At 33.7% G+C, this 27,217-nt stretch overlaps 1 protein-coding gene across 1 annotated transcript in view; it reads left to right on the forward strand.

The window, feature by feature from the left end:
- NOVA1 (neuro-oncological ventral antigen 1) overlaps positions 1-27,217 on the forward strand; it is a 145,748-nt gene that overhangs the window by 114,274 nt on the left and 4,257 nt on the right. Inside the window, exon 4 of the mRNA XM_010078473.1 lies at positions 3,613-3,684. Coding sequence (XP_010076775.1) covers positions 3,613-3,684 — 72 coding nt within the window. The remainder of the gene's footprint in view (positions 1-3,612; positions 3,685-27,217) is intronic.

Consider the following 27,217-nt stretch of genomic DNA (forward strand, 5'->3'; position numbering starts at 1 on the left):
TGGAGTATATGTATTCTATACTGCCATGTGTATGTATTCTATACTACTGTGAAACAGCTATATCTTAATTCTGTTACTCAAAAGTATGAAGCATTGAATTGACCATCTTTTTACACCCTTTAGGATGTTGTGCAGCCTGAGAGCAATCTCTCACAGTGTAGTAAATTCTTGTGAGCAACACAAGGAAGTATTTTTTTTGAGTTTCAGAAAACACTACAATTCAAATATGGCTCAAACAGAATTTTATTTCTAAAATTAAGTTCCTTTTTTTTATTACTTAAAATCTGTTTTCTCAAACATCTGATCTAGAAGTTTAAAGTGAAAACAAACAACTCTTACCTGCAAGTATAGTCTTCCATCCATTGTCTCATAAGTAATAGGAAAGTAAATAATATTTGAGAAAACAGAGAACACCCATTTCACCATGGTTTGGATCATACTGTTCAAGATATAGTTTAAAAAACCCCCACAAGTCTTAGAAGTGGGGTGTGGTAGAAATTCTGAGTGGCTTTTTTCCATAACCTTGCCAGCAGTCAACCTGCAATTTCAGGAAAGCTTCAATTATAGTACACGTTTCAGTTTCAAAAGTTGAAACTCTGTAATGTAAATTCATCTTGTGGTTTCTAATCACTTTACACAGCTCATTCCCAGAAGCCTAATAACTACTAAATTCAAGTGCTTGCCTAATGCAAAACACTTGCCAAATTAAAAAAAAAAAAAATATTCTGTGCTGCATAATAAATCAGAATTATTGAGCTCTGTCCAACTTCCTTTAAGAAGTAATTTTGCCTAAAAGTTCTTGCAAAGCAATTGAGAGTGTATCAATAAATTACTTCTCAGCCAGTGGAAACTCAATACAAAATCCAAATGCCTGTGTTTCTTTTTTTTATTTTGAGAAATTGCTTTGTGTTACTTCAATATTGAAGAAATAAATAGGTGTGTCTCCATAAATTAATGTCTTCAGAATTACAAAGAAGCATGAAAAGTGATGAATTTTTACAAAATGTTGTCTGTTCTTTTTATATTTATGTATAGATATAAATAAAAAAATAAAAGCAGTTATGTCAGTAAACAAAGTAAGAAAAGTTAAGCCTCAAACACAAACAACCTGATACACAAAGAAAAAACACAAGCCAAAAAACCTTCTTGCTATTTTCAGTATGTTGTCATTGGTATGTATATTTGGAAAAAAAAGTATGCCCATATTTGATTCTTGTTCATTAATACAGTTGTTTTACTTTTAAATGCTTTTCTCTTTTCTCCATTGTATTTTAAACAAGCTTTTGCTAAAATGGAATAGTGAAAAGCTTCTACTTAGTAGATGTTATAGTTCAGCAGTCACCTGAAGTTATTATCATCACCCCTTTTTCATTGCAGCCATACATTTCTGTGCTTTAGGAAGATTGATATGAATTGAAAACTGAGATGCTTCCAGTTTCTTAACTTACTTGTGATATCAGTGATGAGGTCATTATTCAGTGTTGAAGTATTCTACATATTTTCTTATAAATCCACTAGTTATTTTTCCTTTTATTAATCAGCCTAGCATACCAAAACCAATATACAGTACTGGATGCCCTAGTTAGCAATGGTGTTGTTCACACAAACTGTCAGAGGTCTGAAATATTTTAGTCAAAATATCTTTTCAGATTTTTGCTGGAGAACAGAAGCAATTTTTTTCGTTGTTGTTGTTCAGAATGAGAGTTTGATATATAGCTATAAAAAAGAAAACCTATTGGGACAGGTTACTGTCCTCCATTCTGTTTGGTTGGGAGTTTTTTAGCAGGTTTTTTTCCCATTAGTTTAAGCTTAAATGATGAAAATCAATTCCTTCTAATTTCAGACTTTGGTAAGAGAGGTACTACATCATTGGACTAAAATCAGAGGTATAATTCTATAATTGAGCAGGGTTAGCCCTGTACTGATGTGAAATCTGACATTTATTTTTTTTAAATAATTCTAGCCCCACATTAATGAACTCATGTTTTGTACAGAAAGACATGGGAGAATCCTTCATAATTGTCTTGATTTTGACAATGTATAGTGTCTGGTCACCGATAACATTTTGCCAAGCTACGTATTTTTTATAACACCCTATACATGTTAGTATTCTCTGCTTACGCCTTCTGAAAGATTCCCAGTTGATGCTTCAGCTGTATGTTTTATTTTTCTTTTTATTGTTTTATAACATGAATTACAAGTTGGAAACACAAGGGTCTGTTTCTTAAGATATTTTTTTCCTGTTTTGGCTGCTTGTTTATGTACAAACTATGAAAAAATGGATCTTCATATTGCTTAACATAGATCTAAAATACTTGTGTGTGCATATGTACAAACCCATATTTTGCTAATACACAACTTTATGCATTCACAGCGTCCCAGCTTTCTCATATGCATTAAGAGTTTTAGTGCAAAAGTATGTATATCTATTTTATGAGGGACTGTCAATGATTGTAAGTAACAGAACTGCTGAAAGTGTGAAATTTTACTTCATTTATTTCTAAATAGTTTTGGTTAGCAATTATATGACCATATGATAAATCACATTGTATAGCATTTTATCATATTTCTTAAAGAAAAAGTAGTGTAATTTTGGATATTTTATAATATTTATATATTACAAAGATGTCAAAAACATGCTTTGAATAAGTATTGTATGTTATGTTTTGAAAATTGGAATTTTACATTTTTGCTACCTTTATAACAAGAAAAGAAGAGTTATTCTATCAGGATCTAATACTTTTAAAAGAGAAATGTGTATATAAAAATTTTAAACAGACCAGTACTTTTTTGATATGTTCAAGAATTAATGTTAAGCATATGTATATTATTTAGAAAACATGATCAATAAATATGACTCTTAATTCTTTTTTGTGTTTATTTTGAACACAGACCTAATGATAAGTTACTAACCTTTCCTCAACTAAATGAACATTTTTAGCACTAGTCGTAAATATATTGTAGTAATTTGTTGTGAGGGTATTAGTTGCATGTTCATCCATCACAAGATTGATGTTTACATTTTTTCACCTGCTCTTGATTAAAAAAGATCAATTAATATTTTAGCAGTTAGTGTCTTGCTAAAAACTCGGTAGCTTGTGTAATTATTGTAAGATATGCAACACAGTTTGCTGGCTATAGTCCGTGCTGTAGAATGGTGTATTATAAGGTGCCAAAGTAAATGTCTCTAACTTCTTTCAGACATTGGCCCTGTTTGTTTTGTAGACTGATAACTGTTTCTAGTGTGCTCATTGAACTTGCTGGAATTTTTGTTTACTATAGTCTTCGTTTTACCCAAGAGGAGGAGAGAGGAAAGAATATATTCCTCATGTGGTCAGCGTATTTTTTGAGTATTTATGTGAGTTCACCATCTTGATTTCAAGTCATGAATTTGTTTTTACATGCATAAGCATGCATATTTACATGCATTATTTATCCAATTGACTTTAAATTCCATTAAGTTCCAATGAGTAGGAGAAAGATTTTGTCTTAGGCATTTTTTATTTATTTTAATTTTCTAGTTATGTTACTTTTGTTGGTTTGTTTATTTTTTTAACTGTTCAGTCTAAGGCTTGTAAAGGTTGATTTGCTCCTGAACTGCTTTGTTCCCAGACATTGCCATCTTCCCCAACTACCACCAAGTCCTCTCCATCTGATCCCATGACCACCTCCAGAGCCAATCAGGTACAGTATCATCCTACCATCTACACCATACTTTTCACGGGTGACAGCTTGCAAACTGGAGAAAAAGATATGGTGGGTTAAGGATTGATTCGTTCATTCACATATATACACCCATAACCATAGATATCTAACTCTTGTTAGAAATTGGTAAATTGAATAGAAAACATTTTTTTAATTTGTTTTGTTGTCCTTTTAAAATCTCTGATGAAAGCTAAGTATCTTGTCAGATAGTCTTTTTTTAATTTTATTTGATTAATAAATAGGAAGGATACATGCTGGTGTGTTTGTAGACAGAGTAACTCTTGGTATATGTTTCTTTATGTATATATGCACACACGTATTTACTTCCTGGATCATTTTTAAATTCTAATGGAATTACCCCTGAAACCTTGCTTAATTAGCTGGATGTCAACCTAGGAATGGCAAACTGACTTCTTTCTTTGTTTATTTACTTCAAGAAATTTAAAATGTGTTTGTGGACAGTAACATAGGAGCATTATTTAAATAAATAATGTATTTAATAAAAAGTAGATTTCAAAATAAAATTTATTTATGAAGAATTAAGTAAAATTAACTCTCTAAAAACATACTAAGCACATCTAAGTAAGTTTAATTCATGGCTTAATTTTAAATACATAAACTGTGCTTTTAGCAGTATTTTAATTACACTAATTTGTTTCTCTTTTAACTGGAAAAAAATATGTCCAGTTTATTATGTCCACAAATCATAATACTGTGTATCTTTTTGCCTTCCCTATGAAAATTCTTAACGTTACTTCATACCATGCTTTTTAGAACTGATTCATGCTTAATGAATACCTTATTTTTTTCATGTACTGTTAATGTACTTTGTGTTCAAATAATGTAAGTATTCGGTATATGCTAACAGTTTTTAACACACAATCTGTTTATTTAATTTAGCTGAATGCTTCTATCAGATCTTGCACAGATTAGATCAAATACCAGGAATGTTTTCTTCACAACAAGCTAATTTCCCCTGGAAGTTAACATTGTTATTAATTACTGATCCTCTGATATTTTGTGAACTGCTTAGAACTTGCTGGCTGTGTGAACTAACAATTTAACGTACAACAGAACACAGACATATTAAAGCAATATATCTTTGATCAACACATGACTATCTGTTGAAAGGGACATCTAATACAGAAAGTAATGAAATTTAGAGAGAAATTGTACAGATAGAAGAACTACTAAGAAAAATCTAAATTGCGATATCCCTCACTTCAATTTGAAAGCCTTCTTCATCAGCCTGCTTCCATACCAGCAACAGTTATTTGGCTTCCTCATCATTAAATGACAAAGATAAAATCTTTGCCAACAGCTAGGGATATTTTATGAACACTGCTCAGCCTTTATTCTCTCAATTTTAGTATTTTTTGTATTTTAATTGGAACATTTCGAAAATATTGAGCACACAGATCTTTTCCAAAATTGTTCTTACTATTTTTCTGTGTCTTCCTTCTCATTTTTTTTTAATTATGAGTGTGCCCTGATGATCATTATTAGGAGAAAAAGGAAGAGGTGCTCTTATTTACAAGAAATACTATTTGAGCATGCTGTTTAATTGGCATAAGAAAAGTACCTACTTTGCATCTGTTCTGTGAATTTTGAATTATCAAAATTATAGTGTAGCATATAAACTTTAAATGACTTTTTAATAGCTAAAAATACTTATTTTGATAGAAAGTTGTTTTATGAGAATATTGTAAAGTGATGTAGCTGAACATACAAACTAGGGGAAATGTATGCTTTGTGTCCTGCCTATATCCCACATTACATCTTTTAGTGCATTTTATTTATAACCTGTGTTCAATTCGGTTTTAATCTAAATAATCGAAATCTCTTTTGAACAGCATTAAAAGTGTATGTATGAAGAAGAGTAATGAGTTCCTTAAGTGTTGCTTGGAACCACATTTATCATTAACCCTTGAAATTCTTACGAGTTCATAATTATTTTACTCCTAGTATTTCCTAGTGGTTTCTAGCCATTCCAGCAGGAAGCAGAAAGCACATGATAAGCAATTAAGGCCTTTCTGTTCATTCTAGTGATAAGTGACATAGCTGGCAATTGTTCCCAGACTGTAGTAGTGATTAGCATTCAGCACCGGTGTATCGACAAGTATCTGCACTGCGGCTATCACACAAAAATAGGTTCCAACAGGGTAATCTTAAACCTGTCAGTAGTCTTGTAAGTACCCAATAGGAGAGTATTAGAGAATAACAACAAATGTTTGTTTTGATATATGGCCGTGTAAGATGATTCTCAGTAGAAAATAACCATTCAGGTATGGGTTTTCTGACAAGATTTATATTAGGATAACAGTAAAGAGCTTGTTTAACTGGGTGGAAGTCAGGAAATTTAGTGTTAAGGTGCACGATTCACAGCACACACTGTTGTATGCATATAGTAGCATGTCAGGCTTAAGATCATTCCATTTTCTACAAGATTTTAATCGTGACATGACTTTTATATAAAAGTTTAGTAAGGTGATTAAGCAAGGTTTAAGCAAAACTTAATGCTGGGTTGCTGTTGGAGTGATTTTTTTTTAAACTGGGTTGGAGGACTCACCATAAGTCATTACAGTTAGAGAACTGTCGAGTATTTGTGTTGATGGGCGTACCTGATGTGATCCTTCTTGCTGTATGAGCATGTCAGTTGAATTCTCCTGACAGAGCTTGCATAGTGAGCAGAACAATTTCTAGGCACGCTTTTTACTGCAAGAGGAAAATAGCTCTGCCAACAGAGGTCAGAGGAAGCTGGGCAGGAAATCTGGCTTGTGTGATGTCTTCCTTTTAATGACTCACTTTGCCTCCATTCAGATGAGATCATAACTCCTTTGTATGACAATTTCAGCTTTTGTTGAATTGTTTTTTGAAAAATCCGGTGTTCATGAAACTACTTGTTTTATGATTCTCAAGAAGAGGACAGTCTCTAAAATGTCTTATATAGTGGAAGAAAGCAGTTCCTTCAGTACTGCCCTGTGTTGTGTCATATTGAATTGCCACAGACACAACAGAAACCTCTGCATTGAAAGCGTTTTTTTCTTTAGTTCTTTGTTCCAGGAAGATATACATCTGTCAATATTGTTGAAAATGGCATGTTTGTTTTTACAGTAGAACTTCCTTGGGCCTTTGTTCACATTAAAAATTCATGCACTGCAAACTTCCCAAGGAAGAAAGAACCAAAGAAGCAATAGAATTAGGGACATTTAAAATAACTTTTTTTTTCCTCTTGTCTGCCTATCACTGAAAAGAACTCAATCTTTCTGTACTTTTAGACTGAGTGCTTCTGTGTTACCCCCTCATGAACTTTGTCAGCTTTGTTTATAGCAGAACACTGACAGGCATATAGCTACAGTGGTGAGACTGTTCTGCTGACACCCCTGGAGCTGGCAGAATATAGCTTTACTTTTATTTACCAGAAGGAGGAAATCAATTTTACTTTTCCACAGTACACTTCAAGTGGAAATTTCATTTCAAAAGTGATGAATAACACCATAAACAAAGTATAAAACGTGCTTTCTTTTCCTCTGTAGTAACTTGTAAAGGTACAAGTTTTAATACTTAACAGTTACGTGACATTAGATAGACAAATATTTCTATAATTAAACTGTTTACATATTTTGTTTACAATTTTTTTTAATCTGCCTGCTGTACTGATGTTGCTGTAGAGAGAGAAGCACAAGTGATGTAAATCTAAGCTTTATATTTCTCCTTTATTTGATGTACACTTATAAATGGAGTTGCAAACCTTTGCATGTTTTCTTCTCCAGTCCTCCCTTTTTCCATGAGATTGATAACTGCTGCTGACCTTTGCTATTGGCTGTAAGAGAACAAAAGGCCAAAACATTCATTCCCACTTAGGTGAGTCGGGAGAGTGAAGGGTAGGAGTCCTTTCCCCTTCCCTTATTTTTCAGATAGGCTTAAGCTCAGTACTGTAATAGGATTTATCATCACAAACTTTGTGTCATTAACTTACTAGATAAACCTTCTTTTGTTTTTACATTTTTAGATGCACCATTTTTCCCATGGTCTTTGCATTTTTTACAATTATACCTTCTATTTTGCTGCTTTGTTGTTGCACCTGAAACTTGTATTTTATCATTTAGTATAGTGTAAATATAAATTCTGTGGAGTGCAGATAGGTGTAGGATTTGTCCATTCAGTCCTCAAGGTTTACAGTTTTTTGGAGTATATCTACATCATCTGGTTGCTGCAATATCTGTAATAAATAATACTTTTCAACCTTTTTACATGATGGGACTGAGCCAGTTTTCTTGGTACTGCCTGTACCCAGCAGGTACAGCACAAGTGTGGCTGTTACAGTCTTGGTATTAGGAATTTGTACTTTTGGCTTCTATTATCTGCTTATTTTATGCAAAATCTGCTTTAAAGGGTTGATGAACTCATATCGCTTGAATTTAATATATAATTTGTTGTGGGAGGTGGAAGAAGAAATAGGAAAGAAAGCTCTGTTTTAGTCTTCTGTTACCATTAGGACACAGAATTTTAAAATATCCAACTTCAAATGATTAAGTTTTTATCAGTAGATTAATCTTAAAGGACAAATAGTGTATTTTAATTATGATCCCAGGATACTAGATAACCATTGCAGGCCATGAAGATACTATCTCTAGTATTTGATATGAATGTTGTTTTCATAGAATCATAGAATGGTTTGGGTTGTAAGGGACCTTAAAGAACATCAAGTTCCAACCCCCCTGCCATGGGCAGGGACACATTCTGCTAGACCAGGTTGCTCAAAGCCTCATCCAGCCTGGCCTTGAACACCTCCAGGGATGGGGCATCCACAGCTTCCCTGGGCAACCTGTGCCAGTGTCTCACCACCCTCACAGTGAAAAACTTCTTCCTAATGTCTAGTCTAAATCTACCCTCTTTCAGCTTATACCCATTACCCCTTGTCCTATCACTACACTTTTGAGATATTCTGTCTCTGATATTTTAACTGCAGTATTCGTCTAACTTTAATTCCCTAATTTTAATGTCATTTCTTACAGTGGTGTCGAGAAAATCTGTTTTCTTTTAGGTCTGTCACAGATTGACTTATGCTGGATGTATCACTTAATCTTTCAAAATCTCAGCACCATGTATTTAAAATTAAAGTAAATATAAAGTTATTCAGCATTCTGATAAAAGGTGCTGTAGAATTAAAAACCTGTTATTACTTTAGTTTGATTGCTCATAATATTTGCCATGGTAGTTTCCTGTGAGATAACAATTTGACCTTTTTTTCAGCCTGAGACTGGTCATTGATAAATACAGCCATTTAATTTACATCCAGAAGGTGATATCCGAGTTCCACGCACAAAAGTAATATGCTGTTTGAAAGAGGCTTCACTTAGCAGACAATGTTTCATATGGACCCATCACTACAGAATTTACTACACCAGATTCGAAAATTATAAATACGTGAAGACTACAAATATAATAAATCATTAATATATTAAACAAATACATTCTTCTAATTATGGCTCAAACTATTTATGTTTTTTTCACAAATTGATGCATGAGAAGGAAATCAGGTTCAGTCTGGTAGTGGTGTTCAGAACTACGTGATGTTTAAGAACCTCATCACGATGTTTAGGGGAATAGAGCTGAAGAGACAGGCCTTGTATTTTACTGACTTTTTCTGGAAGGTCCCCAAACTTACGGTGTACTTTTGATGCCTATAGAAAAACTCTTTGCATAATTTCTCAACGTAGCATATCTTTTTGATTAAGTCTCAGCAAGGACTTTCATCTTCAGTTTTAGTATTCAGCCCCACATTCAGAGTTCTTTTCTGTTTAGGTCTTGCTATTGCTATCATAGAGTTACCTGGTAATAATTTTGACTTGTCATTGAACATTGTGCATTGTAACAAGGTTGAATGAAAGTGCCTACATTAGTTAGAAAAACACTTATCTTTCTAGTGTGAGAAAACCCTTACATTTCACATTTGTAGATAATTTTATCAATTATAATTTCATATCTCTATAAAGTGACCTTTTTGTTTCAATTTAACAAGAAGACAGAGTTCGTTTTACAAGTTGCCTATGGCACACTGTGGACAGCATGTAACAAATAATGTTTGAGATAACATATCTAGAAACGGCTAGGGAGGATTATTGCCCTGTTCAACAGAGGACTCCAGCAAAGGTTCCAGTGCTTCAGAGGTAAACTTTCCTGCCACTCATCAGCTGAAATGCTTCATTTCATGGCTAAACTCTAAGCAGAATTAACCTATACTCCATAGACTAACTGTAGACACTTTTTTTATGGTTTTCAGGTTAATACATTACTTTTATTATATTGTTCTTGTTCTTTGACCGCTTTCCCAATATTTTGCAGTATCTGAGATCAGCACTTTTGTTTGCATTGTTTCCTTAAAAACAGATTTTTTTTTTTGATAAAGATTTTTAAATAACAATTTAAAATCTTTTATGCAAATCAGTGTGGCTTTTTTTTTTTTTTTTACACTTTGTTACTGTGTGTTTCAGTTTTTCCCCTTTGGACAACTATGTAGGTAATATCTTGTGTTCATATTCCTTTATATTGATTTACTTGTTTCCTTTCTTCTCTTCTCTCCCACCACACAGCAATTTTAGGATTCAGTCTTTATTGTTCCTTTCTTAAATGTAGGGGAAATGTTGTCAGGAGCATTCATGAGAAATGGGAAAAGCTGTAGCTTCTCACTGCTAAGTCTCTGAATACTACTGGCTTATCATTCGTAGGATGTCTTGAATGATCTGCCAGTTGCAGTCCTGTAGGTAAAAATGTTATTCCATGTTTGTGTATCTTGTTTTGACTTTATGCTTGAAAAGAATTAAAATCACTTAGCTTCCTATTTCATCCTCTCTTCAAAAAGATACACTTTCTCGGTGTAATGGACAACATTACTATTCCTTTTCTATTAAAATGGATAAATGTCTTAAATAAATAAATTTCTCCTCATGTTTTGAACTCTACCTGGTTGTTAGATTTTTTTTTTGTTGGTTTTCCCCCAAAAGATAAAAATCAGAAGAAAAAAAAGGCATACAAAAGTAAAGCTTTGAAAAAAAAATAAAAGGGACAAACTAATTTTTTTTCTTGGTCACCCCTGTTGTGCATTTATGACTACTTAGACTATTATTGGTTTTAATCCTTATTTTAGTTGTTAGTTTTAGAACTTGATAAATGAAGTGGAATAGACTTTTGGAAACATAGTAAGATGATTTGGAAATGCATAAATTTTACTGTAGTGTGGCTTTAATGAAGCCTGCTTTTGATCTCATTAATTTATTTTTAAATCAATTTTACTTCTAGGAACATGCAGAGATTTGGGAGAAAATATCATCACACTTTCTTGTACACTTATGTTTTGTGGGGGGTTTATTCACTTCAAAATATTTTTGGAGTGAACATGTAAAGAGATAATGCTTTTTGGATTGAATGGATTTTGCTTTAGACTTGCATGGATATCTTATTCAGGTTGTTTAAGAGTTAAAGAAAAATCTAGCACTCCAATTGAAGATCTTGTTCTTTCATTTAAGTGTATTTGTAGATGTGATATGTAGATTTTGGCATTTGTCCATGTCCCTGTACTAAGAAAAGGTCCTATCTGCTTATGAACAAGTGTCATTAAACCCATAGAAGATGGAGAATACACATTCTTCCCTTTGTCAAAATGTGGTAAAGGTCTTCTAATGTCCTGTGCAAAGCGCTATTTAATTTTTTTCTTTTTCTTTATTCCAACTGTTTTAAGCATGCTCCTTTTACCAATACAAAAGCAAAATAAATAGCATGTTATAAAATGCTAAATATTTCTGTGTTCAAGTTCCATCCCATGTAAGCTAGAGTGCCAGTTGGCAGCCTGTAACTCTGTAGTTTAACCAAGATTATCTCTGACTTGGAGTCCTTAGTAGTCAGGGTTAGTGACATACTGTTTAATTCAGAACAAGTATTGGGAGAAAAAGCCAACCATATTTTAAGGTATACAGGCAGAGTCACATAGTGTGCTCTGCTGTTTGAACAACCCAGAGAAAACAGAATGGTGGAAAAGGAGTGTTCTTTGTATACAAATCATAGAAAGAAGCTGGTTGGCTTATTGCACTATAGGGAGTAAGAGGTGGGAGGCTTTTCCTCTTCCAGAGATAAAGTGCATCTCTTGAGATCTTTCCTCCTACCATAGCATCCCAGACTTAAAATAGTCAGTCAATACCTTCACCCTGCAGTCAAAGCAATATGTAACTGCATCTTATTGTTTTGTGCGTGTATTTTCACACTTGTTGGTTTTGGATTTGGTTTGGGGTTTTTTTGTGTTTGTTTCCTTCTGAAAATAAATTAGACTCACTGCAAGTAATAAGAGTTATTCAGAGGTGTAGTTTACAAATGGTAGATCAGTGGGAGGATGTGACCATAGACTCTGATAAGCATCCTTAGAAAAGCCCGGGGGCTGAGTCCACTGCTCTGTTACCTCCCAGTGATTTACATTTGAATTTTTGCAGTTTGTAGCCTTGAAGAATATTTGTCTGGGGGTACAGAGTGACTGCTGGCTGTTTGGCTGTCTCTTCCTCCCCCCCACCCCTGCTTCTCAAATAGCACCTCAGCAAATGCAGCCTCAGAGATCAGACTTTTTTTGGGTTTTTTTTTAGTTCTCACATTCAGTATTCAGCAGTAATAAACTTCTACATGACAAGTGTTTCATTCAGTTGAACTTGGAACCTGTGGTTCGGATGAGGTTAAAAAAGTATGTTTTCAAATTATATTTCTTAAAATTTCTGAAAGCCTGCAGTTTGGCAATTCTGCTTTCATGTTTCTAGTAACCTAATACATGATCTCCATGCTTCTCAGCTTTTTATGGTTATTTTTATTGTTCACTTAACCAAAACAGAAATGCAGTGAGAATATTTTGATCCACTTTATTCTCTTAGTAATAATTGTACCAATTGTGATAATAAATAACAGTTGCCCCCTACCCATGAGATACTGAAATGCCATTTCCTTGTAAACTTTTAAAGTGTTACTGCTTTATGGAATAAAACTGGTTTATGAAGTACATTAAGCTGTAATTAATTACATTCTTTAGTAAAGAGTACTAAAGCAAAATACAGTTCCTCCAGATCTTCTGCAGATCAGTGCTCATGTATAATTGATACAGAAAAAAAGAAATCAAGTCAAAAGATAAGCATATCTTTGCAGAGTATTTATTGATCATAATATATTTAAAATTTTTAGGAAAATAACTGTAAATATTGTCTAAAACCAGTGTTATCACATTCAGTTTTAGAAACAGAAGAAAAAAACAGATAGCTCTTTGTTAAAGAGATTTTACAGGTTATATTTCACCTGTATTTGAGCATTTAAGTGGTTGTTTTATATAAATTTATTCTTTAGTTATGTCAAAATGAATTAAATAATTAATGCTACACTTTAACATTTACAGTGAAGACTGGCTGTACACAATGCGTGTGTATACACTGAGGGTTGTCTTTACTGCATGTAATTAACAAGAAGTTAACTGAATACATGGCTTGTGAAATATAAAATTTTTATTATACTACTAATTGTCCTACTATTTACACTACTAATACGGAAAGCCTTTCTTTTTGTCCTATCTGAATTTTGTTTTGATGATAAGAAAAAACAAAATCAATAAAAGTGAAAGAAAAGAGGTATAAACTTGTCAACTTGAAAATCAGAGGGCTCAGCAAAATTAGTGCTTTTTAACATCACCAAGGGCATTTTGTCATTTTAAAATTAATAAAATAATGTTTTTATTTGAAGTACAAGTTATTTTTACTGTTGAAGTAGTAAAATAAAACTAATTGTTAGTGATAATATTGCATAGTAATATTAATAAAAACTAATTCAAATTGTCTGCAGTTTTATGTAAACTTTCTGAGATTATGATAAGTTATAATGCATTTATTGAGCTCTGTTTAAAAAAGAGTACTGTAAAAAGGTTCACAGTGAGCATTTAAATAAAAAGGAGACAAATGTACTATGAAATCAAAACTGGTTAGTAAATCTTTTTATTTCCTCATTTGTATCTCATTTAGGGACAGTTCTTTCATCTTTTCATTTTCGTTTTTGTATGTGTCAGTACTTTTTCTCTCAAAATGAAGCTGAAGAATATGCATATAGTGTACGTAGGAGTTGAAATCAGGGCAAAAGTTAGATACAAATTCTTTTTCAGTCTATCTTTAAAAAGAGGAAATTAAATCCAGCTCATGAGGGTGGTGACTTCAAATTTATTCTTGGAAAGGTATTTTTCCAAGTTAATGAACACACAGAATTACGCATATACAATATAGGTGTAAAAATGTGTGATGTATATATGTAAATACAGCCATATATAAATAACATTTGTGCCCAAGAGCCTTAGTTTGCCTAAGGAGTCTTTTTTCCAAGTGAAGATTTGCCTTAGCTGATTATCTACCCAAAATGATTCGTATGTGCAAGTTAACTATATTCAAGTATTGCCTGTGTCTTTCCTTTGTAATGCTTAATTAAATCTTAAAAGTTGCTATTTTTTTTCAGTTGTTGCTTGTTTATAATAACTAGTTTTTCTTAATGAAATTTGGCTCCACAGACTCCCATTGTATGAGAAATATAACCCGGAGTACGATGTATGGAGACAGTATGGTTTGCAAATACATGGTTTAATAATAAATATGTACAATTTTCCCCACTGAAGTAAATTTGGTATGACCTAAATCCAGGATCTTCATGTCTAACAGGGAGGATGCAATTGCACCTTCAATTGTCTCCTTTAATTATAGGGGGTTTTTTATAAGCTAGGTTGACTTTCATAACTGTCCTGTGTTAGCGCCTTTCAATCTTTTTGTTTCTGTTTACTCAAATAATTGCTAATTTCTCTTATTGTCTCCACTTATTCCAGTGTTCTTTTTCTCTTCCAGCAGTAGTTACTATTCCCTTGTGGCTATCTTGGTTAAAAATGTATAATTACAAGTTTACAAAAGGGCAAACCAGAAAGTAGGTATACATATAAATTAAACATATACATATAAATTGGCTTGGGTGAATGTTAAGTTCTAAGCCAGACACTTAACTTAGTTGTAGTTATTGATATATTTCCTGAGACGAGCAGCTTGATATTGCCTTGTTGTGTTCTCTGATCCTTGTCAGAGATGTAATGTCAGGCTCTGAGAGGACAGTTTTCAGTTGGCTTGTCTGAAGACTCTGTTAGCGCTATAGAGCTACAGAGTGCTTATTGAGTTTGAAGATATCCACCCACTAGTGACACTGTCCTTTTTCTAATAAAAGTTTCTGGTAATTGCTATTTTTTTGTGATCTAGAGAGATATGGTTATTTAAATGTTTCATCTTCAACTGTTCTTTACGTCCTTTCTCCCTTGAAAACAATTTTCAAATGACATCTATGAGATAGCTTCTCTGAGAAATTCATTGAGTAGTTCTGGCTATACAAAATCCTTTTTTAGTAGTTAAGCAACTGTCGATACAGAAAGGATCAAGCCTCTGCTGCTGGTCTTCTTTTGCAAAGCCTGGGATGCCATAGCTCTTGATATCATTAATCTAGATAGTTCATCTAGATAGACCAGATGTGTTTTGCATAAGCCAAATTTCATGCTGTTTTTCACCATTTTTATAGAGAAAAACACGATGAACCTATACAGAACAATCTGTAGGTCAGAACGTGAATAAATATGCTGTTATTTTCACTGAGCTGAGACATTAATGGAGTTACCATGAGGATTTTCATTCACGTCTCCCCTTCCTTCTTTTGCTGAGAAGAATGTAGAACAGAATAATTACCCCAGAATTTTAATTACAAATAATGTAGAAGGGGATGTTAGGTTTTATTATTATTTTATGGCCATGAAAACACAAAGGTGTTCATTTAGACACAGTACATTCACCTTCTATCATCTTTATTGCTTGCTGTTTGTGACGTTCATTACAGTTATAAATGTAGCAAGTAATTTATCATTCCACCATGCTTACTTTATGCAAATTGGTTGGTGATATTATAAGCTTTATCTTTCACTTTACCTTACAATTTTGTGATCTGCAAGTAAAGAACATGCAGAACTGGTGCAAGTTCAGGCCAAGATACACTGTTACAAATGCCTTGTTCTGTATTATGTGTAACTAAAGATAGACTGAATATAAAAGCTATCATATTATTTAAATTACTTAATGTTATTAGGAGCAGAAATTTGGTTTCAAAGAAAGGTTGGAGAATCTCTTGAAAAAATGATGTAACAGGGTTGCTTTTTTATTCCATGATCTTGTAATGAGGAGAGCTTTCATTTGTTTTTGTGCATAAGCACGCTCATGTCCGACATTATTGCAGCTGTGAGATTCTAAGGCACGATGGGCTTGGGGGAAGGGATGGCTGCCTTCATTGTGTCTGTATAGAGCAGGAGCAGGTGCATGTCTTCCATATGGACTCATTTCATTTTTTTTCTTATTGTTTTTAGAATCAGCTGAATTGCGAACAAACAATTTAAAGATGTACTGCTGAATAAGTAGCTTCTGTGCTCTCTGACTGAGCTGGAGCTTTTGGCTAGATACTAAATGCGATGGGGCTGTTTCTCCATAAAAGTAATCAAGTATTATGGAGTCACATGTAGAAGTATATATGTGTAGTATAGAAGTGTGTGTGTGTATATATATACACACACATATATATATAAAAGTATGTATGGTAGGGCTGTGTTCAGGTGGTTTGGGCTTTCCTTCATGTATTTACATTTCTTAAGTGTTTGCATCAGATCATATGTCAGTGGGAATGGTAATGAGAACTTCCCTTTTCTTGGTTTGTTGGTTTTGTTGTTTTGTTTTGGTTTGGTTTTAACTGTGTGCCTAGCTAGATGTTGTGAGTATTTAAAATCTTCCTCATTTAAAAAACTACTTGTCTCTACCATCTTATTATTCATTTATATCTGAAGAAAAACTGATGTTTACTAAATCAAGGAAAGAACTCATGAGAAAATTTGTATTTATATTGCTCTTAGAAAAATACTTTGTCATTACAGTTTAGTGCCTAGACCTGACAAGTTACGTTCCATTCTTCTTTTTCTTGTTAGAATAGTTTACATAATGGACTTTGATGAGAAGGAGTAAGTTTTTACACATAATAGTTATAGCCCTGACCAGTGATTCACAAATTATTCGTTACAAGCTTATTAAAGACACATTCAAGAAAAAGGACATGCTATGCAGCCGTAATTCAAAATTGACAAAGAATGTAATCACCAGGATATTCTTAAATGAGTGCTTGAATTTAGGATTTTTTAATAGTGTATCTGTTTGGGGTTCTGGACAAAGGGTTGTGTGGTTTGGCTTTGTATTGCTGTTGTTCAGCTGAGTTACTTGTTCAGAGAAACAAGGCTGCCTGTTGGAAGTTCAAATGGCCTCTCACAGGCTTGCAAGAAACTTAACGACATACCAAGTCTGGGCACCAAAACTTGTGGCTGTAAAATATGTGTGCAAAACACAGGTTCATGCTCATGGCAGAAACCGGAATACACAACTCTGCTCACTAGTGAGTTCTGAAACACTTCTCTGATGACTGGAACCACGTTGGGTTTGCCAAACATGTAGGCATGTGTTTTGGATCAAGATGCCTAAATAAGCGTCTAAGTTAAAGTATGCATTTTTTTAAAAAAATTGTTGTTAATTTTCTGTTTCATAGAAAAGGATATTTCTAGAGTCCTGGAAAGGAAGGTACATTTTTTTCCATTACTAGCTGTCTCGTTCTGTCCGTAAGTTTGGTTCTTTTGAAACAAGTGTCCTGCTTAATTGAGAATCCAGTTCTAGATGTCAGACACTATACCAATAATAGTTTTCCGTGCCACTGAGACACTTTGTGTACTGAGAGATCAAGTCCTTCCACTGACCAGTGCTCATCCATAAAAATGTGGATTGTTTCACAAGAGTCATCTGTGTCTAAATTTATACCTAGCTTATCATAGATACTAATATAGAGATACTAATATCCTCTATATGTAACAGTTAAATATTATCTGAGTACAGTAAAGGAAAAGTGAATTTGGATAAATTCTGAAGGATATACAAGTGTAATTATATAGGGCTTTTTAATATGCAGGGTGGAAGTTGAAACACTTGATAAATAATACTAAGTTTTAGACACTGAAAATAGTATAAACACCCCCTTTTTCTAAACAAGTAAAACTAATGTGGTGTCCAGTACAGTGCTAATGAGATGGAAGTGGATCAGTGACACCAAGTTCTGGTCTGGCATTTTAACAGCATTGACTGGCTGAACCTTTACCTTTGCCTCATGCTTTTCCAGTAGTGGTGGTGTGGTGCATTGCAGCGGGATTATATTCACTTGTCTCTGTAATCTGTTTCCCACTGGTTATCTTTCTCCTTCTTCTCCATCCATCCCATCTTGGGCTGTATTTTTTATCACAGAGACTGTCTTCCTACTATATGGGACTCTATTTTACCACTTTTGAGCAGTCAATATCAAAACAGCTTTACTTAGTAAAGTCCTACAAGTGTCGTCTCTCAAAGAAATAATTGTTGTGATCAGTTGAAATTTGAATTGAGGGAACTATTCATTGTTAAACAAATCATGGAAGTGTAGGATTTTTTAATTGTTATTAGAGAAACAACTGAATGGCTATATGCTTATATATATTTATTTTCTTATACGTACTGCTAAATCTTAGCAATTATGATACTTTATCCCTATATGTACAAAGTCCAAGCAAGGATCAGAAGAAACAACTGATGCATGGTTCTAAAATCTTTTAGTACGATGATGAACTGAAGTGATTAAAATCTGTTTGCTATCAGTCATCAGTCAGAACCAGAGAGTATTTAGGAGAATTTACCACCATCTTTAACACAGAAAATGACTAAAAATTTGATATATTTCTACATGACAATTGTTAGTAAATGTTGAAGGGTGCTTTTATATTGCCATAGTTCTTTTGAAATAGAAATTTGATATTTTTATGTTAATTTACATTCTCTTCTGATCTTTACTGTATTGTACTGTCTTTTATATTCTTGGTGTCTGCCTCATTTCTTAGTAGAAATAACAAGAATGGTTTAGATTCCAGGTAAAGCTAGTTTCACTTTTTTTACCTCCTCATTTCAGTCTCTACCATTTTTTCAGTCCTGCAGCTTCTCCCTTAAAACTTCAGTTTTCAAATGATCAGAATATGATAGCTGTGATAGCAAAATTGATGGATATTTGTGAGTGTAGAAATATTAAAATATGGAAATCAATACAAACTTGAAAAACTGGACAGTCTATTTTAAGAAAGGGACTAACATATCATCTGTCATATCTCCTGAGCACCTTACCCTCTTCCTTGGGAAATCCCAAACCTGTTGATACGAGTAACCATAAAGTTCCTATTGCTGATCATCAAACCCTATCTCCTTTCACATCCCACAAAAAGATCTCAAGAAGCCTTGAGCAAGGAGAGTGACCTTTTTTTGATGATTCTTACAAATCTGTCTTTTCCATATCATAGAATTAAAATGGTTCTGCTGGATCTTCATCTTTCCATAGATTTGGAAAGAGAGGCCTTCTGTAGATGGTATAGAGTTGAGAACTTAAATTTTGTTTTGAATTGCTGAATGAGTGCTTAATAAATGTGTTACATATCTTGTAGAAATCAACTGTGGAAAACATAATTTGAAAACAAATTAGAAATGCTACCATCCTTTTGTCCTATCAGTCCTGTAGACAGATAGATTCATCTTACAATGTAGTTTTCAGAGATTGATTTTGAGCATTCTTACCTGGAATGCTGAAATATGATTTTGATGTTAAATTTGTATTTAAACCCTGAATTAATTTGGATGAAGTTCAGTATCCTGTTAAAAGAATGCTGAAATCTGTCCAGTAAGGCCAGAGGATTAGTATCTCAATGTATTTCTAATATCCTGTCTTTAAGCTTTTCTGTGCTTTCAGCTTCCAGACAGCTTTAATTAAAAGTCTCATTGACACAGTAGCAGCAAGTCCATTTGCACATTTCTACTGGCTGTCCTTTCCTCTGAATTTGATTTAAGTGACAGGGAAGTTGTGGATGCCCCATCCCTGGAGGTGTTCAAGGCCGGGCTGGGTGAGGCTTTGAGCAACCTGGTCTAGTGGAGGGTGTCCTTGCCCATGGCAGGGGGATTGGAACTCAATGATCTTTAAAGTCCTTTCCAACCCAAAACCTTCTATGATTCTATGACATAACTACACCATATCATTTTGTGCATTGGTTTGTTTTAGAAGCACATCATTGTGTATTCTAGACATATTTATCAAAGTTTATGCTGAAAATGTACATTATCTACTTTTTTGTAGATTATTTTGTATTGAGAAGTGTCTTTTCAGCAATTCCAGTAATGACATTAAATTATAATTATGTGTTGTCTTTCAGTCAGAAGCATCCCAAATTGTTATACTCAATAGTACTGTAAATATTCATGCTTTTGTGAAACCCAAACACTGTGGAATGTTGGCAGGTATTCATAGAACACCATGCAACAAAATAAATGAGGAAATGAAAAAGAGGAGATTTTAGATAGGAGGAGGGAGAATTATTGTGAATTTAGGTAGAGAATGGGGTTAATATTCTACTGTCACTGAAAGTGACATTCAGACTGTACTGGCCAGAGCAGTTATTATTCCTGCTTTCTGTTTTCTTAAGAGGTGTTTCATGTGAACAATGGCACAGTCAGTATAGATGTTGCATTTTCTACATATATTCCATGCTCTGCAGTTGAGTGAAAATCTATGGGGTTTTTTGCTTTTGCATAATTTAGTATGTAACCAGCTAATTTTTTCTTTTTTTAATTATGAAAAAGTGGAAAGTATAAATGAAGCTACTCAAAATACGTTACACTTCTCTGCAAATGTAATTTGAAACTCATGAAACTTTAATGCATAAAATATGGGGTGTTGGTTTTATGCTATACAGAAAAATATAGAAAAGTTAAGTTTCTTCTCTATGTTATTAAAACTATGTATCATAGAGAATTCATGGAGGATTTGGTTTCTTCCATTCCCACACTTTTGAATCATGTTTTCATGAAGGATAGTCATGAAAATACTTAGACTTTTGTGTGTACGTGTGTGTAAATTTTTAATAATACTTCATTCAGAACTAGATAATCTCATAAAATCAATCACCTGTATAACCAACATGGTTTTAATAATTATTCTCTCTCTATACAACTTGCATGTGCACACACTTAGAGAAAACTGCTTTTGAGGGAAGAAGCCTTTCTATTTATCAGTTAGAGCCTACATACACACTAGCGACAGAATGGCAACTAAAGCAGAGACCAGATAATTTGTGTTTGTTTGTTCAAACATGATTTGCTAATTCCGTGCTGTGAGAAGTTTGCATTCCAAATTACATCTTTAGTTAAAAGCATGAAAGAAAAATCTTAATGTTCCTACTTCAAAGTGGGCAGACACATAATTAGGTAGTAACTAAAAGAAGTGGGAGGTACTTTTTTCAGTCCCCCAAAGAGTCAAGGTTTAGTTAAATACTAATTGAAAAATTATCTAGATTTAAGCCAAAGCAGCAATTTGTGCAAAACCCTTACATATTTTTTCCTCTAGTAAATATTTCTCCAGCTTGGTTCCAAGGTTCTAAGCCTCGTGATTTCAGATGTAAGTTATTCCCAAGCATTTAAGCTGAACTTAAGTTTGTATTGCATGATAGTTGTTAGGACTAAAAAGAAATAATGCCCTTGAGAAATGCAGTTTCAGCTGAGAGGAGGTCTGCGAACTGGAACAAAATAAACACTTGTCATAAACAGTAGAGTGGAAATTGGTCCAAACTCCTGCTGCAGTGTACTGGCAGATGTAAATAAATGTTTTAGATTATTTTTGCACTGTCATTTTAGTTTATTACATTTATAATAAACTAGTATGATTTTAACTTGAGAAAGACCTCTTTCTTACATCAATGTATTTTCAATCAGTTAATTTAACTTTTAATTGACTTGAAAGAAACATTAGTTATGCAGGCAAAAATACCACAAAGAAGCAACATAGAGAACTAGCAAAATGACATTCATCTTGCAGTAATTGCAGGTAAAATATATGAAGGAAATACTACAGGTATATGTGCTGTTTGTGGTGAGAAGAAAATCTCAGGAATAGAAACGTGACTAGAAAAAAAAAAATTGTGCATTATGTTGAGGAACAAAGGAGCAGCTAATCTCTTCCTATAATCCAATTGCAGTTGTTCACAGAATATTTCCATTCCAGATATCCTTTTACAGAAAGAGAGAATTTGAATTGGAATGGCATTTACGGAATTTAAACATAATCGGGGAAGATGAGGACTAATTTATGATCTAGGTTTATTTACATTATTTACGTTATGATCTAGCTAAATTTACAAGGAGCTGCTGCTCTTTTTATGGGTATTTGCTCATTTTTATAAATAAATATCAGCCCATTAGAAAGATGTCTATATTCTTTCTAAGTATTTTCTTTAAAAAGAAAATATATTCTCTTGGACTGAGCAACCAGGAACTTGTTCAGTGTACGACACCTCTGAAAAAGTAACTTCATATTTCACATTATATACATATGGAACCCCAATCCAGAGCTACTGAAGTCACTGAGAAAAATTCCACTAACTTCCCTGAGGAGTGTATGTATGTGCAATCAGTAGAGATTTGATGTGTAAGCCTACTGTTGGAGGCTGAGCCAGAGTCTGATGTGAACAAACACCTGTCCAGACCAGCCTACTATTTCTGCCTGCTGTACATATAGGATGACTCATGACCTTTTGGTGGCTTGTTCTGCCTTAAACTTGTGATTGGCATTGGGTGTGTAGCCAGGGACTTTCCAAGAGTTCCCTGATACAACGGAGCATGGCTGTAAATTTCAAGTGCATGTAGACATCATCTTGCCTGTAATGTACTTAGTTGTCTTTCTGCTTGATTCCGGTAGACACCATATCTTTTGTTGACCCTGATTTTTCTCCCATATTTTCATCATACTGCCACTTCAGTTTAAGGATGGATGGCATGGGAGTACTCGCATCAGTACAAGCCCGCTGTAGCAGTGTGTTTAGCCTCGCTCACAGAGAAACGATACTGCTCTTTACTCTTCGTTGACTGCTGTCCACAGGAACTTGTGCTTTCAGAATACCCTCTCATCAACTCCAAGCCTATAGTCAAATGAGCAGGTGTAATAACATGAAGTTTTCATAGGTGTAGAATCCATAGTCCAGATGGAGTTTTAAAGAGTTTGAAGTAACTGATGAGCAATGAAAACAGGAAAAAAAAAAAAAGTAAAATGGAATATAGTTATTTAAATACAGGTTTAAGGGAATAATAGTGATCTGCCTCAGAGAGACTACAGTATAGAGTTGTCCCAGATTGGTATGAATTTGTGAGATTAGGTGGAACCTTTTTTTGTAAAGATGTTTCTTTGTTAGGAAGGTAAAATAATATTACACAAATAGCTGAAAAGTATAATAGAGGAACAGCTATTACGGAAGAGTCATGGCATAAGTTATATGAAACTTGTGAAAATAAAAGAGGAAAAAGAAAAGCTGAATAACAGAATAAAAAGCTCCTTCATTCATTAACCTTTGTGCCATCTCTTCAGAAACAATTCTGTGAGGTGGATTAAGCAGCAGATGATGCAATTAAATGCTTTTACTGTCAAATTGTTGTTTTCGTTTTTTCTAAGTTTTGCTACTGTTTTGTATAATCATTGAGGCTTTCTTCTCTGGTGTAATTTCATGCAAGCATGTTTCACGCCACCATGTGAAGGTTTAAACTTAAACCCATGTTTTTTGGCCCTCTTACCTGCAGTTACTGGCATAACAGCCACATCAAGTGCTAATTCTTACTATCTAGCCAGTCAGCATGTATTTCATCTACCCACTACATTTGCCAGGTATTTACTCATACCATGTATGAGCTGGGTCACACTGGAGGTGGGGGGGTATGGCAACCACAAATAGCACCTCACAAGACTCTGAGAATATAACAGAGCACATGCCATCAGAGAGAAGAAGGGCAAGGAAATAAGGTAACAGAGAAGTGAAAAGGTTGGGAGCCTTGCTGTAGGTAGTTGGGGGTGTTTACACAAGAGGAGTGGGAATGAGGTGTCAGTGTGGGTAGCAGTGCAGGTTTGGTCATAGTTCTGCTTCCCAAGAAGATATTTTGTGTGCGTTGATACACACTCATAGCTGCTCGGTGCAGATTATCTCCTTGCAGCATAAGGGAGAGGATGAGAAGTGATGTAGCATAATCACTGAACATCTGTCATTCCACATTAGATGCTGTTCAGCTCCCAGAACTGACCCAGGACTTTGGTAAATCAGAGGACTTGTAGGTGATGCTGACATGATAGGTGCATGGGGTTATGCAAATGAGGTGTCAAATGGAGGAGGGTTGCGCAATTAGCTGATACAGAGTTTAGGAGTCCAGGATTTTGCAGCGTGCAAAAGGGTGAATATGAGCCACTAGTGCTAAGTTAAAGCAGTTTGAATTGTGTCCTCTGGACATAATGGCTGAGATCCTTCAAGTACTGAACATCCTCTTCTGATGCAAGCTGCTTTCCAGTTTGAGCCCTTCTTAAGCACCGCAGTTTCTTGGACTGTTGCACCTTTGTCAAGGCTTTTAAAGACATAATAATGTATTAATGAAAATATATCAGTAAAATTACTTTGTTTCTTTTATTTTTGTTATAGTTTGATTCCTTTTCAAGGGAAAATTATTATACTCACTGAGCCTGATTTTGACCTTGCGTATGCTAATGCAAGTAGGATGAGAGTGATGCCTGTGGAAGTAATTAATTTGCTCTGTGAGTAAGCAAATCTCATAATTGCAACCTTTATTCTTTATAAAATCTATCTGGTATGAAATAAAGGTTGAGTTCCTTCCATATTTTTCGTCCTATAGCATTTGAAAAAAAAATAAATTGCATATATATATTAAACTTATGTTCGTAACTCCTTTAGTTACTCTCCGTTTTGTAGCACAAATTTCAATACAACCAGGAGCATACACGCACACCTGGAAGCCTAACTTTCCTGCATAGTTGAAGGTATCTCTATTGAATAGCTCAGAGCACTTATTTTGGGTAGTAGCTAGGTTCCTCACTTCTGCATCCAAATCAGTTTCTGAACTTATCTGTAAAAGGGAAGTAAAAGCACTGTCAAATTTCCCTGACGGGCAGGGAGTTAAGTACTTCAAAAAATAGTGGTGGTGCAGGTAACAAAGACAAATATGTAATCTTTGCGTTTTCAATTTCTGTTTGTGTAATAGGAGTTGAGACCAAGAATTTTATTGTATAATTTTATCCTTTGTAACTTGGTGACTTCATGGATTTTAGGCTTCAACAGAAAAGAAAAGAAAAAAAGCATGGATTTTGTGTCTGCGTTATTTCACTTGTACTGGCACCTAGAGGGCTGTGGCCTAATATGTTAGATACATACAACACAACCAATGTTTGCCCTAAAGAGCTGATATTCCAATGTATAAACCAGGGAAAATTAAGTGAATGCAGTAAACAGATGGAGAATTACAAATTAGTGGCAAGATTAATATGACCGAAATAAAATATATACATATGTATGTTTTAAATGTTTTGCTTTTAAAAGTAATTATCTAAATTTTAAATAAAATTTGGCACAAATACAGGAATGTTACAGTTGAATGTCTCAAAATAATGAAAATGTCATCCATTTCAGGAAGAGCAGGTTTTACTTCTGTTTTAAGTAAATGCATACTGATATATTAATGTTCTGTTAAAACTCAATTTTGATTGGAATATGATTTTTTCTGTGACATCATAGTATAAAAGAGATTGTGCATATTGTCTAATTTTTTAGATCATATATATTTTTAAAAGTTGCCCTATATGTTAATAGGTGAAATATTCATCCTGACAATGTTTATATTTGAAATTAGGGGTATATTCCTATACTAAAATAATTTAAGAGAGTTGTCAGTTAAAACACACAATCTGATGTTTCTGAAGTAAATATTTAGAGAAGCTTATTCTTATTTATCTCAGAAGCAGTCAAACTTATAACAATCCAGCAAATCCAAGATTTTCCGGAATGCATTGTAATTTTTGTGTTGTTTGTATGGCTAAGTACAAAAAATTTCTAGTCAAGGTGGCAGTGGATGGATATGGAGGAGGAGATCATTCTTTATCTTTCCTCTGACTGGACAGATAATTTTGTCAAACAACCAGAGCTGTTGGTGGTAAACCAAATGAACTTTTGTGATGTCAAGTGAGAAAAGTGGTAGTTTCTTACTGAGAAACTCTTTCTTTTTACATACAGAACATTACATTCTTAATTTTGTGGATGAATTAAACCATTGTTTTATTTTACTACACCAATCCTTTAGAGTAATCCTAGCCGTATTACAGTAAACTGAATTTTCATATGTGGCATGTGTAGCTATGATATTATATGTGCTACGATGCTGCCCTAAAATTAAATATTCTGGTTATTTCTGCAATCACATATATGGTTATCAGAGAATATTTTCATGCCTTCTAATGTTCTTAGGTTTTCTCTTAAACTTCCATAAGCACTTATGCCTAACTTGGTCAGAACTGTGCATGTTGGTTATGAAACCAAGCAGGATCTGGCAAATCACACGTGTCAAAATCTCCCAAAGAAGCTGCTAGTATGTTCTAAATCAGTGGAGTCAGGTAAAGGTTTTCTATAGTATGTGGCACAAATCCGTGATCATGAAAGCTGTGCCATGCAATAAAAGATTTGCAGTTTTATTTTGTTTTCCTGGGTGACTCTGTTTTTATACAAACTTGCATTTTTTGTTAATTGAAAAAAAAAAAAAAAAAGACACAACAAAAAACAACAAACCAAACCAAACAAACAAAACCCCTAGAATATATATATTTAACAAAAATCTGAACTTTTCTTATATGTAGCAATTAGTTAATACGTTTTGTGTCTAGATCCCAAATACCTAATTAAATCTTAAGAATGGTTTCCTTATTTTTCTGATAGGAAAACTGGAAAACAGCACCTCAACATCACCTAATAGTTTGAATGACATTTTAAAATGACTGAGGTGTCCTGACTTAAAAATGAGTCTGTCTATAAATACATATATAAAACATTTCAATACTTGTGTGTGTGTGTACAAAAATATGTATATACACATATTGAGATGTGTGTGGTTTTATAGGATTATTTAGTATATAAGTGGGCTAAATGTTTTTCAATACCATACTTTTATGTTACCTTTAGAGTAAGTTAGCACCTAATAATTTCTTATTTATTCCATAGAACATCTTTTGGTTTGATGTCGGTGAACTTGAAATTCTAAAGAAGTTAAAAATTCTGTCTATTTTATAAAACAACAGTGCAAAATACAATTTGGTTTGTTATAATTTTTAATGTACATATTATATAAGTGGAAAATATAAATGTTTCTTAACTTTATAGTATGCTGGATTTTCAAATATTTTATTTTGATGCTATCATAACAACTGGAAATATCTAAAATGGGTAAGACTAGAAAAAGCTTATTTATAGGGCATGGATTTT

Source organism: Pterocles gutturalis, unplaced genomic scaffold (assembly GCF_000699245.1).
Source record: "Pterocles gutturalis isolate BGI_N339 unplaced genomic scaffold, ASM69924v1 scaffold1833, whole genome shotgun sequence".
In the NCBI taxonomy this organism is placed as follows: Eukaryota; Metazoa; Chordata; class Aves; order Pterocliformes; family Pteroclidae; genus Pterocles; species Pterocles gutturalis.